General features: G+C 44.9%; 1 protein-coding gene across 6 annotated transcripts in view; it reads right to left on the bottom strand.

The window, feature by feature from the left end:
- The window catches only part of SQOR (sulfide quinone oxidoreductase), a 60,864-nt gene that overhangs the window by 29,795 nt on the left and 16,356 nt on the right, over nucleotides 1–14,713 (bottom strand). For 5 of the 6 annotated variants that reach the window (XM_038009947.2, XM_073012141.1, XM_038009948.2 and 2 more), the window contains exon 2: nucleotides 1,301–1,551. In XM_038009947.2, the coding sequence (XP_037865875.1) occupies nucleotides 1,301–1,534 (234 nt within the window). In that variant the 5' untranslated portion in view covers nucleotides 1,535–1,551. Of the gene's footprint in view, nucleotides 1–1,300; nucleotides 1,552–14,409; nucleotides 14,558–14,713 lie in introns of those variants that run through there. The other variant, XM_008016741.3, reaches the window with a different exon arrangement.

Below are 14,713 nucleotides of genomic sequence, written 5' to 3'. Positions count from 1 at the left end.
CCCACCCATGCATTAGCTAAAATACAACATACACCAGAAAGAGTGGCCACCTGACACAGCTCTCAGACCACTGTCATTTAAAGTAAGGTTCCTGAATTGAAGAGACGCCACTTTACAAAGGAAAATGATAGAGACTACCCCCTAGTTTCCTGTCAAATCATGGCCCTAGGTAACTTCATTCCCTTGAATGGGACAAATCTTGAAAAGGAGTATGTCTTCCTCGACCTGTCCTCCCGCTGAAACAGGCACCTGATCCATTTTGCTTTTTTCTCCCAAGGATACAGCTCCCAACTGGTGCACGCCTAGTTCCGCAGGGAACATTCGGCAAGCCACCAAAAGTCTTGAATATTTTTCTGAAGCTTTTGGACAATCTTAATATGTTTTTTGCAAGACAGTGCCTTACTCAGTCTTCCCTCCTAGTGTCAGCTACCTTTTCTCCCTTATAATCTGCCCTTGCATTTCAGTTTCTAAGCCCACTGACAGCTTTCCAGAGGCCTCCCTGCGCCCCAACGCATCATCCCTTCTCCAGACGGGAACGGATAAGAAGGTGCAGTGGCCACTGATTTTCCTCTGGGCAGGAGGTTGGCATTGGGAGAGTGTCGTGGGTTGAATTGTGTCTCTCTCAAAGAAGGATGTTGACGTTCTAACCCCAGTACCTGGGAATGTGACCTTATTTGGAAATAGGGTCTTTGCAAACGTAATCAAATTAAAATGAGGTCATTCTTGAAGAGTGTGCCATAAATCCAATGACTTTGGATTTCTAGGAGGGTCATGTAAAGACACAGGGACACAGAGACACACAGAGAACATTCTGTGAAGATGGAAGCAGAGAAGGGAGTGGCACAACCGCAAGCCAGGGAGTGGCAAGGATTTCAGGGTAACCACCAGAAGCTGGGAGAGAGGCCTGAGACAAAGCCGCCTGCCCATCCCTCTCACCCAGGCTGCAGGGGGAGTGTGGCCTTGCCCATAGCTTGGTTTCAGGCTTCTAGCCTCCAGAACTGTGAGGGAATAGACGTTTGTTGTTTTAAGCTACCCAATTTGTAGTAATTAGTTATGGCAGCCCTAAGAAACTAATACAGAGGAGAACAGTAAAAGCCAAGAGATCTGTCCTGCCTCTCTTTCCCTCCACTTCCTCCCAGTCCTTTTGGATAGGCTGCTTTCTGTGCCCAGGAGAAGCCCTAACCTGGACACATGAAGACCCATTGCTTGGTAGTCATACCCAACCCCAGAACACACACACACTCACACACACACACACACACGTACACACACACCCAGGCCCTCAAAAGGGGAGGCTTACCTCACTGGGCTCAACAATGGCCACATTCTCTGCACCCACTTTCCTCTTCATGCGGGCGGCCATGGTGATCCCACCACTGCCCCCACCCAGCACCAGCACCTCATAATGGTTCCTGGCTGCATGGCTGGCCCCGGTGTGCAGCTGAAGGGGGCCGGCCTGCTGAGTGCCCAGCCTGAGCAGGCAGGCAAAGAGCTGGGCACGGGGCCCTGATACCACAGCCACCAGTGGCACCATCTTCAGGCAGGATCAGTCTGGAAGGGAAGAGACAGGGCTATGAGTGCCAAGGTAGAAACCATCATGGGACTGAAGCGTTTTCTTCCCAGGAGGAATGGAGGCCAGCATCTGGCCCACTCCCACTGGTCCCCATCATCTCTCAAGACCACTTTCCCCACTGGCTATGGTCCCAAGGCCTCCTGAGAGCACCCAATTGGTAGCTATCAATTGACTATACTTTCCATTTCTCCCCTTCCTCCTACACTCAGGCTATCGAGGACTTTGAACCAAATTCCCCAATTCTTTAATTCTTTCCTAATAACCTGTCTGTACCCATCCTTGTCCACCCATAAGATCCAGGGCACCATCTGGTTGCATCCAGCTGTTGGCCCATTCTCCACTGAGGTACACTCCCCAATGCTTTCTTTGGGTTTTCAGTCCATGAAAACTGACATACGAGTCTACAATTAGAGACCTACAACATTCCTTGCAGTAAAAAGCACCTGAGACCTTGCTGAAACAGAAACCATCTAGAAGAAACCCACCTTCTGCAACTCAGAGTACCCACCAAGGCAATCAAGGCCGCAGCCCCCTCCAGAGGCCTCCTGGCTCTGCTTGCCCAGGGAAATACAATGTAATTAAATCACCGGCTACAGACACACAAGTGAAGGCCCTCCACACCTCTAGCAATTTCAACCAGATGATTTCAGAAAGCCATAAAAGGAGCCCTACCTGGTATCATAAAGTTATGTTTTACTGAAGGAATCTGCACATGCTGCTGACCAGTCTTTTATTACATCCAATTCAGTAAACATTTCTCCTTAACAGTTCCTCCGAGAGACTCGCTTTACCTTTAAGAAAACCCATTTCTGCTCTGAGCAGTGAGTGCTTTGGCAGAGAGGAAATTAAGGCTTCTCAGAGACTGACCTTTGCTTCACCCCACGCACAAAGTGGCCTGACATCCAGGACCCCATCCACCTGTAAACCTTGAGTGACCCCGACTCATATCTCCCTCCCTGGGTATGACAGTGCCCCAAATCCTACCATCAAGTCCAGTGCTTAGGGTTCAACACTGCTCCAAGAACCCTTTATTAAAATGCAAGTGTCCAGCTGGGGATTAACACTTACAGCTGCTAAGGTTACTAACTTCTTAATGAAATGACTTCATTATATCATTTCCCCCCTCCCGACTGGAGAAGAGGAAGTCTGCACAAGGGGATTAGAGAAAGCTGAGAGGGCAAAGGGGTTATAAAAAGAAAGGCTTTGGAGAGGCGGAAAAATAATAGGGAATGGGAAGGAGGAGCCGAGGGGCTGTGAAGATGAACTTTATTCCAGAGTTTTGGTGCCCCAACAACTTCTCCAATATTTCAGATCTGAGAAGCAACCTAGAGCTGTACGAAGGGGACTTGGAGGCCCACGGTAAGTAGAACAGGCACATACAGTGTTACCAGGAGTCTAGAGTCAATACGACCCTTCTGGAAACTTACGCTTTGACCCTGCATTTCCATTTCTAGGAATCTAATCTAAGGAAATAACCTCTAATACTGAAGAAGAAAAACCACTACAAAGATGTTTGTCACAAATGTATTCATAATCTGGTCACCCCTCTGTTAATTGGCTTGTGGATTAGGGCTAATTATGTCCTGGGGACAGAAAAAAAAACTGCAGGCTCCACACAGGCCGGGAAAGGCTCAGGTCACCACTTCGATATGGGGGCAGAGAGCAAACCAAATATCAAAACACTGGGGAAGGGTTAACTAAAACATGGAACCCAAGATGATTTCTGTAGTGTTTTAAAATTATGTTCATAAAAAATACATAGGCCAGGTGTGGTGGTTCACACCTGTAATCCCAGCACTTTGGGAGGCCAAGGCAGGGGGATCACCTGAGGTCAGCAGTTCAAGACCACCCTGGCCAACATGGCAAAACCCTGTCTCTAGTAAAAATACAAAAATTTTTAGCCAGGCATGGTGGTGTGCACCTGTAATCCCAGCTACTAGGGAGGCTGAGCCATGAGAATTGCTTGAACCCAGGAGGCAGAGGTTGCAATGAGCTGAGATCATGCCACTGCACTCCAACCTGGGTGACAGAGTGAGACTCTGTCTCAAAATATATATAGATATATAGATATATAGACATAAAATGTTTACATCATGATCAGGAAACAAATTAGAAATGCAATATTCTCTCAACTATGTAAGAGAAAAATGTATTAGAAAAAACAAAGCCAAAATCTTTTTTTTTTTTTTTTTTTTTTTTTTTTGAGATGGAGTCTTGCTCTGTCACCCGGGCTGGAGTGCAGTGGCCGGATCTCAGCTCACTGCAAGCTCCGCCTCCCGGGTTTACGCCATTCTCCTGCCTCAGCCTCCCGAGTAGCGGGGACTACAGGCGCCCGCCACCTCGCCCGGCTAGTTTTTTGTGTTTTTAGTAGAGACGGGGTTTCACTGTGTTAGCCAGGATGGTCTCGATCTCCTGACCTCGTGATCCGCCCGTCTCGGCCTCCCAAAGTGCTGGGATTACAGGCTTGAGCCACCGCGCCCGGCCAAGCCAAAATCTTAACACTGGTAAGTGGTTTTCTCTGGGTTTTAGAATAATGAGTGATTTTGATTTCTTTGGCTTTTACGTATTTTATAAAAGTCTCTACTATACACATACATTAATATTGGCTGGGCATGGTGGGTCACACCTGTAACCCCAGCACTTTAGGAGGCCGAGAGCGGGGGATCACCCAGGAGTTTGAGACCAGCATGGAAAACATAGGGAAACCCCATCTCTATTTAAAAAAAAAAAAAAAAAATTAGCCAGGCATGTTGGTGCGTCCGGCTACTAGAGAGGCTGAAGTGGAAGGATCACTCAAGCCCAGGAGGTCAAGGCCACAGTGATCTGTGATTTCACCACTGTACTCCAGCCTGGGGACAGAGGGAGACCTTGTCTCAAAATAAATAAATAAAATTAATATTAATAAAATCTTCCTTTAGATGATAATTAACATTTACTAAGTTCTCTACATAAGCATTTAACTTGTGAGTTGGCTACCACTATCATTCCCATTTAACAGATGGTACAACTAAGGCAGATAGCAGTTAAGTGACTATCAAGGTTATACAGCCCATGGGTGGACTGTGATTTGTACCCAGGTATTTTGGTGTCAGAGCCTCTACTTTAAACCACTACACCGTACTATCTCTATGACCTTTAGAACAATATGTCTCAACAGCAACAAAACAATGCTTGTGTGATAATGTTAAATAGGAAAAAAAAAAAAAAAGATATACTTTCTACAACTTCCCAGAAAACGGAAACCATTTTTCAAGGTACTGATACCTAAGTATCAGCAATGGTTTTAATATGATTATAATTATTTTTCCTCTTCTTTGTGTGTACTTTTCTCAGATTTTCTTTAATACATTATACATTTAAAATTTCTTAAATTACTCAAACAGATTTATTTTAGATTGAAGAGAAGAAGAAATCACCAAGTAAGATATGGATGTTTCATACGAAAAGAAGAAGATATTTCATGGTGCATACCCAGTCATCGCATCCTGCCTTTCTTTCTAAATGTCCACAGAATGATAGAATCACAGTGCAAAACTTCTCACTTTCCAAAAAATAAAAATCATGTTTTCATGGTCCTGACACTGTAACTATCCCCATGGAAAAAGCCCCATAGAAAGAACCCCATGGGTGAGGGACAGGAGGAGGACTGGCTAAGTTTCTGATTTCCAGCCACCCCGTCTGAGGTTGTTTGGCCTCCTAGTGATACAAGAGTTAAGAAAAAATTATTTAGGCAGATAGTGAGGGTATGGAAGTCCTCGGTAAGGTTTTCATTTTAATGAAAAGCAGCCCCAAGTCATTTTCCTGTCTAACAAAGAGCTACCTGTAAAATCGAGCTGCAGACATAGATGCTGGCAGTTGTGCCAATCATGTTCAAGATGGAGGCTCCATTTTCCCTCTGTCAGCCATGTGTACAGTAAGGAGCAGACAAGATGGCCCCAACTAAGGGGAACGTTCATTTGCATAATAACATTAGAGTGGGGAGGCCAGCCTTCCTGACGCAGTATGTAAACATCATACCTGATCAAACCAATCTGTGAGCCCTATGTAAATCAGACACGGCCTCCACCAACCTGACTATAAAATCTGACACATCCACCACCGGCCGGGTCTTTCCACTCAGACGGCCCCTCTCTCTCAATAGAGTTGTTTTTCTTTCTCTTTTCTTCTGCCTATTAAACCTCCACTCCTAAACTCCTTGTGTGTGTCCGTGTCCTAAATCGTCTTGGCGCAAGACAATAAACCATGGGTATACGCCCCAGTCAACGTAGCCACTTCACTAGCTCCCTTCCAGGCTAACACCTCATGGTTCCTCTCTTGAAAATGTACACAAATATTTCTCCCACTCAGCCAAGAAGGCTACTTCTGCTTTATTTCATTAATTATCCATAGCCTATTCCTGGATTCAGTATTTATAAACAAAAAGTCCTCTGAACCAGTTTTATTGACATCATCGACAGTCACATAGCAGAATGTCCTGGCCTTTGCAGTCAAATTTCACTTTCGAACTATAAGCAACAACTTCAAAAACACAAAAGAATGTGTTAGAGGGAATGTCCAAGTTTCAAAATGCCGAAAAATCTCAATTACTCTCTAATTCTAACAATGTAACTTCACCCAAACTTCCAAATCAGAAAACCCAGAACCATGATCCAGCCCTGCCTGTGGAGAAAGTGGAGCATGATGCAATGTCAAAGAAACAAACCAGGGCAAGAATCATAATTTTTTAATGCCACTTCTTTTTTTTTTTTTTTTTTTTTCTTTTTTGAGTCTGGCTCTGTCACCCAGGCTGGAGGGCAGTGAGATCTCAGCTCACTACAACCTCCACTTCCCGAGTTCAAGCGATTTTCCTGTCTCAGCCTCCTGAGTAGCTGGGATTACAGGCACACGCCCCCATGCCCAGCTAATTTTTTGTATTTTTAGTAGACACGGGGTTTCACCATTTTAGCCAGGCTGGCCTCATGTAATCTGCCCACCTCGCCGTCCCAAAGTGCTGGATTACAGGCATAAACCACCCCACCCAGCCTAAATGCCACTTTTAAACCATGGTGTAATATAAAACATATTCTGTCTTTGTTCCTGGTTCCTAGCTCAAAGTTCCTAAAACCCTTGGGATTACCTGAGTGATGGAAGTGTCACTTGCTTTTCATAATGAGTCCCTGAGTTTATGCTAGTAAGGTGACTCAAGGTGGGATCCCTAGATGACTTCAAGATGGGGCTGGTCACCAGAAAAACCAAACATGTGACTGTGATTAGAAGGCTGGAACTCTCAGCCCCACCTCCAACCTTGGGAAGGGGAGTCGGGCTGGAAATTGAGCTCTATAAAAACTCTTCAACAGTAAGACAAGAGCTTCCGGGTTGGTGAACTCACTGATGTGCTGGATGGTGGTGTGACCGGAGAGGGCCTGGAAGCTCTGAACCACCCTGCTCCCTTGCCCTGTATGTCTCTTCCATATGGCAATTCCTGAGCTGTATCCCTTATACTAAACCAGTAAACTGAGGTAGAGTGTTCCCCTGAGTTCTTTGAGTAGTTCTAGCTGATTATTGAACCTGAGGAGGATGGATCATGGGAGCCTTGGAATTTGTAGTTGGCCAGACACAGGTGTGGGTCCCCTTGGGGCCAGCAGCAGATGACCTGCCTGGCTGGCATCCGAAGTGAGGGCAGTCTTGCAGGACTGAGCTTTAAACTACGGGGCCTCCACTAATTCCGGAAGCTAATGCCACAATTGAATTGAATTACTGGGCACCTAGTTGGTATTGATTGGTATTGAAAAAGATAACATATTTGATATTAGAAGTGGCATCAGAAAACATCACTTAGGAACCAACAGGAATTACTGACATTGACCTAAACTAAGTCTATAGCAACAAGCAGAGAAAGATACAGTTGAAGGAAGCAACAGCCACACAATCTTTCTTTTTTTTTTTTTTTTTGAGGCGTAATCTTGCTCTGTCGCCCAGGCTGGATCTCGGCTCACTGCAACCTCCACCTCCCGGGTTCAAGCGATTCTCCTGCCTCGGCACCCACGAGTAGCTGGGATTACAGGTGCCTGCCACCGCACCCAGCTAAGTTTGTATTATTAGTAGAGATGGGGTTTCACCATGTTGGCAAGGCTGGTCTCGAACTCCTGACCTCAAGTAATCTACCTGCCTCGGCCTCCCAAAATGCTGGGATTACAGGTGTGAGCCACCCTGCCCGGCCAGCCACACAATCTTAACCAGAAGGCACAAAAAAAAAAAAAAAAAAAAAGGAGGCTTACGCCTGTAATCCCAACACTTTAGGGAGGCTGAAGTGGGTGGGTCACTTAAGATCAGGACTTTCAGAACAGCCTGGCCAATGTGGTGAAACCTGGTCTCTTCAAAAATTAGAAAAAATTCGCTGGACCTGGGGGGCATGGTTGCCGGCGCCTGTAATCCCAGCTACTCTGAAAGCTGAGGTACAAGAATTGCTAGAACCCGGAAGGCGGAGGTGACTGTGAACTCAGATCACACCACTGCACTCCAGCCTGGGCAACAGAGTGGGACTCTGTCTCAAAAAAACAAAAAAACAAAAAAACAAAAAAAAAGAAGAAGACCAAACTGGACCCTAAAGTCAGCAAAGAAGAAATAGAAAACTGAAAACTTCTGTCAGCAAGGAGCATAAATCTGATATGATTTCCTAGTCTCCTCAGAAGATAGCCTGAAACACTTACTTTTTTAAGACATAAGAATTAACTATTGGCCGGACGTGGTGGCTCATGCCTGTAATCCCAGCACTTTAGGAGGCCAAGGTGGGCAGATCACTTGAGGTCAAGAATTTGAGACTAGCCTGGCCAACATACCGAAACCCCCTCTCTACTAAAAATACAAAAATTAGCCAGGCGTGGTGGCACACACTTGTAATCCCAGCTGCTTGAGAGGCTGAGGCACAAGAATTGCTTAAACCCAGGAGGCAGGGGTTGCAGTGAGCCGAGATCATGCCACTGCACTCCAGCCTGGGCAACAGAATGAGACTCTGTCTCAAAAAAAAGAAAGAAAGAAAAAGGAAAAAATCAATAAATAAAGTAAATTTAACTTTCATGTACCAAATGGCACATGCAATACATATTTTATAATCAAATAGTATTATGCTTTTAAGTTAGACTAATATTCCTCTATTCTAAATTGATTGCATCCCTCCTTCAAAGAATCGGAATGAATGCTTTGATATGACCGCAGTCTAACTGGAAAAGTAAAGTCCCTGTTGATTGAAAGATAAGACAGCTGACTGGGCATCCCCTACTTCCATCACTGGCCCCTGGTTCCAGACCTGGGGGACAAGTCTTTGGGACTTCATACCTTTCCACTACAGCCCTTCCTGGACAAGCAATACAGACTGCCTGTGTCAAAAGTTTCCTAATCTTACGTCACGTGACATGGTTTGTGAGCAGCCAGGGCACCTGGCAGAGTTCAAACAGAGCTGCTGGCTAAGCAAGAATTACTCAGAGCATTCTTAATGAAAGATCCACCAAGCCAAGGATTGTCATCAACCCTTCAGCTATTTTTGCTTTTGAGGACACAGTGGGTCTTTGACTTACAATTGTCTCCTCTCAAGCCTAGGCCAGGCTGGGCCCACTCTGCTTTGGGTTTCAATAACCACAGGGTCAACCTTTAACAGATCGCTTTGCAGAACACTTCCAAAATCAAAGAGGAAAACAGACAACAAACAGACTCCAGCTTTGTCGCCTACCCTGTTCCTCCCGCCAGACCCGAGCCAAGCTTACTGTGAGCTGTCGGTCTGGATCTCTGTAGCTTCCAGTCTCAGGGCACCAGTGAGCACTGTGTACACAGCACGGATCAGGCTTACACCTGGTGCCCAGGTGGAGTGACTGCTGGAAAACTCCTCCTCCTCCTCAACTAAATCCTCCCACCTGGGCTTTCTGGGTATATTTAATTAATTAAGTCAGCCCTAATGCTATTATCCGTTATTTACACCTCTTAACCAAATATTTTCTTATTTCACATCCAGAAGACAGGATTTGGTAGGAAAATAACCTATTTTGGCCAGGGGTGGTGGCTCATGCCTGTAATCTCAGCACTTTGGGAGGCCAAGGCAGGCGGATCATGAGGTCAGGAGATCGAGACCATCCTGGCCAACGTGGTGAAACCCCGTCTCTCCTAAAAATACGAAAATTAGCTGGATGTGGTGGTGCATGCCGGTAATCCCAGCTACTGGGAAGGCTGAAGCATGAGAATTGCTTGAACCCAGAAGGCAGAGGTTGCAGTGAGCCAAGATCGCGCCACTGCACTCCAGTCTGGCAACAGCGCAAGATTCTGTCTCAAAGAAAAAAAACTATCATCGAAATAATAACTAACATTTCTTGTTTACCAGTTGTACTTGTGCTGTCTCAAAGACTCCTCATAACCTTATAAATAGAATTCCCATTTTACAGATGATAAAATTGAGGGTTTGAGTAGAGATAGAGAACTTGCCAAAGGTCACATGACTAAGCAACAGAACTTAATTCAAACTAATAATTCAGGAAAAATGCCTATTGGCTGAAATTATTTTATTTTGTTTCTGAGACAGTCTCGCTCTGTTGCCCAGGCTGGAGTGCAGCAGCATGATCTCCACTCACTGCAGCCTCCGCCTCCTGGGCTTAAGCGATTCTCAAGCCTCAAGTCTCTGGAGTAGCTGGGATTACAGGCACCCACAACCATGCCCAGCTAATTTTTCTACTTTTAGTCCTGCGATTGACGGCCTGAGCCACCAGGCCTGGCCCAAGCTACTTTAAATTTGAGTGAAAATAAAATAATCCCAGCACTTTGGGAGGCCGAGGCGGGTGCATCGCTTGAGCTCAGGAGTTTGAGACCAGCCTGGGCAACAGGGCGAAACCCCGTCTCTACTAAAAATACAAAAATTAGCCAGGCGTGGTGGTGTGCTCCTATAATCCCAGCTACTAGGGAGGCTGAGGCAGGAGAATCACTTGAATCCAGGAAGAGGAGGTTGCAGTGAGTGGAGATTGCCTCACTGCACTCCAGCCTGGGCCACAGATCAAGACTCTATCTCAAAAAAAAAAAAAAAAGTTAAAGTAGCTTGGTTGAATCCCATGGAGTAAGGTGGGAGATGAGAGTGAATATATGTTTTGTTTTGGCTTTTTCTAACAGAGTTTCACTCTGTTGCCCAGGCTGGAGTGCAGTGGCATGATCTCGGCTCACTGCAACCTCCTCCTCCCGGATTCAAGCAATTCTCCTGTCTCAGCCTTCTGAGTAGCTGCGATTACAGGTGCCCACCACAACACCCAGCTAATTTTTATATTTTTAATAGAGACAGAGTTTCACCATGTTGGCCAGGCTGGTGTCGAACTCCTGACCTCAGGTGATTCACCTGCATCAGCCTCCCTGTTATTAAATTTTAGCTTACTAAATAAACTGAAAAGAAGGAAATTAAGTTTTTTGGCAGAGAAGGGCAAGGTACAATAATAGTACTGATTTAATTTTTTAAGAGTCTTTATCTTTGAGAAATATACACTGAGATTCTTATAGCTGAAATGACTCAGAATGTGCTTGAAAATATTTTAGGAGGTGTATGTGGGTAGGGGTGTAGATGAAACAAAATGGGCCATGAGTTGGCAATAATTTGAAATCAGTGGATGGATATATATGGGCGTTCCTTGTGGCAGTCTATTTTTGTACATGTTTGATGAAAGTTTACACAATAAAAACTTAAAATGAGTGAATGAATGGAAAATCAAAAAAACAGTATGTCAGAGTGAACACTGGTTTTGCTCTTTAGTCACTGAAATGTTAAGGTCTGGACATATTTCAATAATAGCAAGATGTTAGCAATACAAGCAATAGCAACACAACTTATAATCATACATCCTCCCATGTGCATAGAGCTTTACAATTCAGAGGGCCCAAACCAGAGCCCACACTGGAAGTATTGATATCACTTTACAAATGGGGAAACTGAGGTTCCAAGAGGCGAGGTCACTCAAGGGTTTCACACACTGCATCAGCAGCAGGGCCAGAGTTAGCATGAATTCTTTTTCTGATGAGGAACTTTTTCTGAATATCCTTTGCAGCAGCAATGCAGGCATTAGCAGGAGCTAGCAATTCAGAGAGGGAGCAATTCCCAGTCTGCACCTTCCAGCTCCAGGGATGGCCCCTCTGCTGCGATGGGGCAGAACAGAAGAGTCCGGCATCCCTGGGTGGCCCCACATGCTGTCTCCTAGAGGGGCAGGCTTCTAAGAAGGGGCAGATCTGGGTTTTACGGGCATTGAAGCCTATATAATTTGGGGCTTCAAATTTGGGGTTTCATAACCCAAAATTACAAATACAAAATTAGATACCATATCTAATATGTATTTTGAATAAGAAAGTAAATCACAAGAAATACCTGGATCCTTGGTGAGTTAGGACCCTTTGTTCTGAGATCTCTTTTAGAAAATTTATCAGAAATACAAACATAGCAATGCTTGCTAGTTACAGCCTGGCTACCTCCTGGAACATGGGAAAGCTCCCTGCGCCCACAGCCAATGAAGGGTCAAAACAAGATTGAACTAGAGGAGGTGAAAGGAACAAGGGAGGCAACCAAAGCAAACATCATCATTTCCCTATTACATGAAGGACGTTCCTGGAAGCTGATTCACAAGATTATGGAAGCTAAGTCCTAGATCTGTAGTCAGCAAGCTGAAGACCCGGGAGAGCCTATGGTACAGTTTCAGTCTCAACACCAGCTCAAGACGCAGGACAAGCCATGTTTCAGTTGAGTCTCAAGGCAGGAGAACATCCGATGTCCCATCTCCAAGATACCCAGGCAAGGAGGGCTGATTGTCTCTCATTCATGGGAATGTTAGCATTTTTGTTCTATTCAGGCTTTCAGCTGATTGCATAAGGCCAACCCACATTGGGGAAGACAATCTGCTTTGCTCAATCTACCCATTCAAATGTTACTCTCATCCAGAAACACCCTCACAGGCAGAATACCGTTTCACCAAATTTCTCGGCACCCCATAGCCTAGTCAAACTGGAACATAAAATTAACCATCACACCCTCTGACTTAAACTCTAAGAAGGCAGGTCTAAATCTGGAAATATCTCAGAAAGGAAATTGTTACTGTCACCTGATTAGCACAACTTTGGGCGCCAAGAAAATGCCAAACAGCCCATAAATGAGATTCTTAGCATGATCTCATCTTAATCTGAAATACATGCAAGTAATGTGTCCAGCAATATTTACAGCACATATCAATGGCACTGCATTAGATACTTCATGAAGCCAGGAAGACAACTGACTGTTTCCCCTTGCTGTAAATATTCTGAGTCCTGCTGTATTAATTCTGTTTTTCATTGTCTGTATTTTTTTTTTGGTTTGACATTTGGGGGGCCTTGCTAATCCCAGAGAGATGCCCTTCCCACAACTAACTCATTCTAAGAGATGGTAAAAGGCTTGCCTGACTTGCCTATGACCACACCTTTGATGTGTAAACCAACCAATCCAGAGCCATATTCTGAACCAGCTCCTCTATCTGGCTTTTACACTCCAGGAGGCAATTTTCCTCTGCCCTGATTATTCCAGGGCCAGGCATCAGACAAATATGACTACAGGCAGCTCCTGCACCCTGGAGCTGCTCTAAAATTATTCAAACTAGCCAATCTCAAACCTGGTCAGCCCTTTCCCCTGCCTCCCAATACCGTCTTTCGCCTGTTCTTTCCCCTGACTTTTTCTTCCCCCTGACCTACGCAGGTGCTTTCCCCTATGGCCCCATGTGGGGTGTTATGCCTCCTGTTTCTAGGGAACTGTGAGTAAGAGCTTCTTCCTTCATGGCAGTCACCTCCTGATCTGTTGGCCTCACCATACTTGATTAAAACAAATCCCAGGTACATTTTAATACATCTAGATTAAAATGCAAGTGCTAACTATTCAGTCAGATAGAAGCTTTTACATGTTTAACAAATTTTTGCTCGGCTCCTTCTCCTCACATATCCACTAAACTGTCAGGTGGCATTTAAAATGCAATTTAAGCCAGGCGCAGTGGCTCATGCAGGTAAAAATTCTCCTAATAAAAATTCTTCTAATCCCAGCACTTTGGGAGGCCAAGGCAGGTGGATCACTTGAGGTCAGGAGTTCAAGACCAGCCTGGCCAACATGGTGAAACCCTGTCTCTAAAAAATACAAAAACTAGACAGGCATGATGGCGGGTGCCTGTAACCCCAGCTACTCAGGAGGCTGAGTCAGGAGACACACTTGAACCCGGGAGGCGGAGCTTGCAGTGAGCCAAGATCCCGCCACTGCACTCCAGCCTGGGCAACAGAGCAAGACTCCGTCTTAAAAAGGAAAAAAAAAAAAAAAAAAGACGCCATCTCTAAAATGCAATTTAATTACATATTACCGAAGAATGTTACCATTATGTGGGTGATTGAGCTAAATTTTTGCAACTAAATAACATAGTTACAGTTCGAGTTTTTAACGCAGTAACCGCTCTAGAAGCAGCAGCACGTGGCCTTCCTTTCCTTTGTCATATACTATCCTCCATTCTATTGAAACTTAAGATATCTTCTCTACCAAGAAAAATCTTCACATCTGTTTTATCCATTTAACCTTGATAAAGGAGGGCATCCGCTAGAAGTGCTCAGAAAGGAAGGTAAGAAACAAGTTTTCTGCAGCATATAAGTCTGTGCAAATTCAGGTTTATACCTACACTGAATTTGTCTCAATCACACAGTGGCTAAATTTACAGAAGTGAAAATCAGGAAACATAATCTAAGCTGAATTTTTCTTAGGAGAATTGTTACCTGCACAAATGATACAGGATTAAATTACTTACATTTAGCTATGCTAAATATGTAAGTGCATCTTTACGAAACAGACTTACATGAAATCCGCATGGTCACAATTCTGCTGCTATTTAAGAATGTTTCCAGGCAGGGCATGGTGGTTGACGCCTGTAATCCCAACACTTTGGGAGGCTGAGGCAGGTGGATCATGAGATCAGGAGATTGAGACCATCCTGGCTAACACAGTGAAACTCCGTCTCTACTAAAAATACAAAAAATTAGCCGGGCGTGGTGGCACGTACTTGTAGTCCTAGCTACTCAGGAGGCTGAGGCAGAAGAATTGCCTGAACCTGGGAGGCAGAGGTTGCAGTGAGCCGAGATCGCACCACAGCACTCCAGCCT

This window comes from Chlorocebus sabaeus, chromosome 26, assembly GCF_047675955.1.
Source record: "Chlorocebus sabaeus isolate Y175 chromosome 26, mChlSab1.0.hap1, whole genome shotgun sequence".
In the NCBI taxonomy this organism is placed as follows: Eukaryota; Metazoa; Chordata; class Mammalia; order Primates; family Cercopithecidae; genus Chlorocebus; species Chlorocebus sabaeus.
This window is presented reverse-complemented; position numbering and strand designations above follow the sequence as displayed.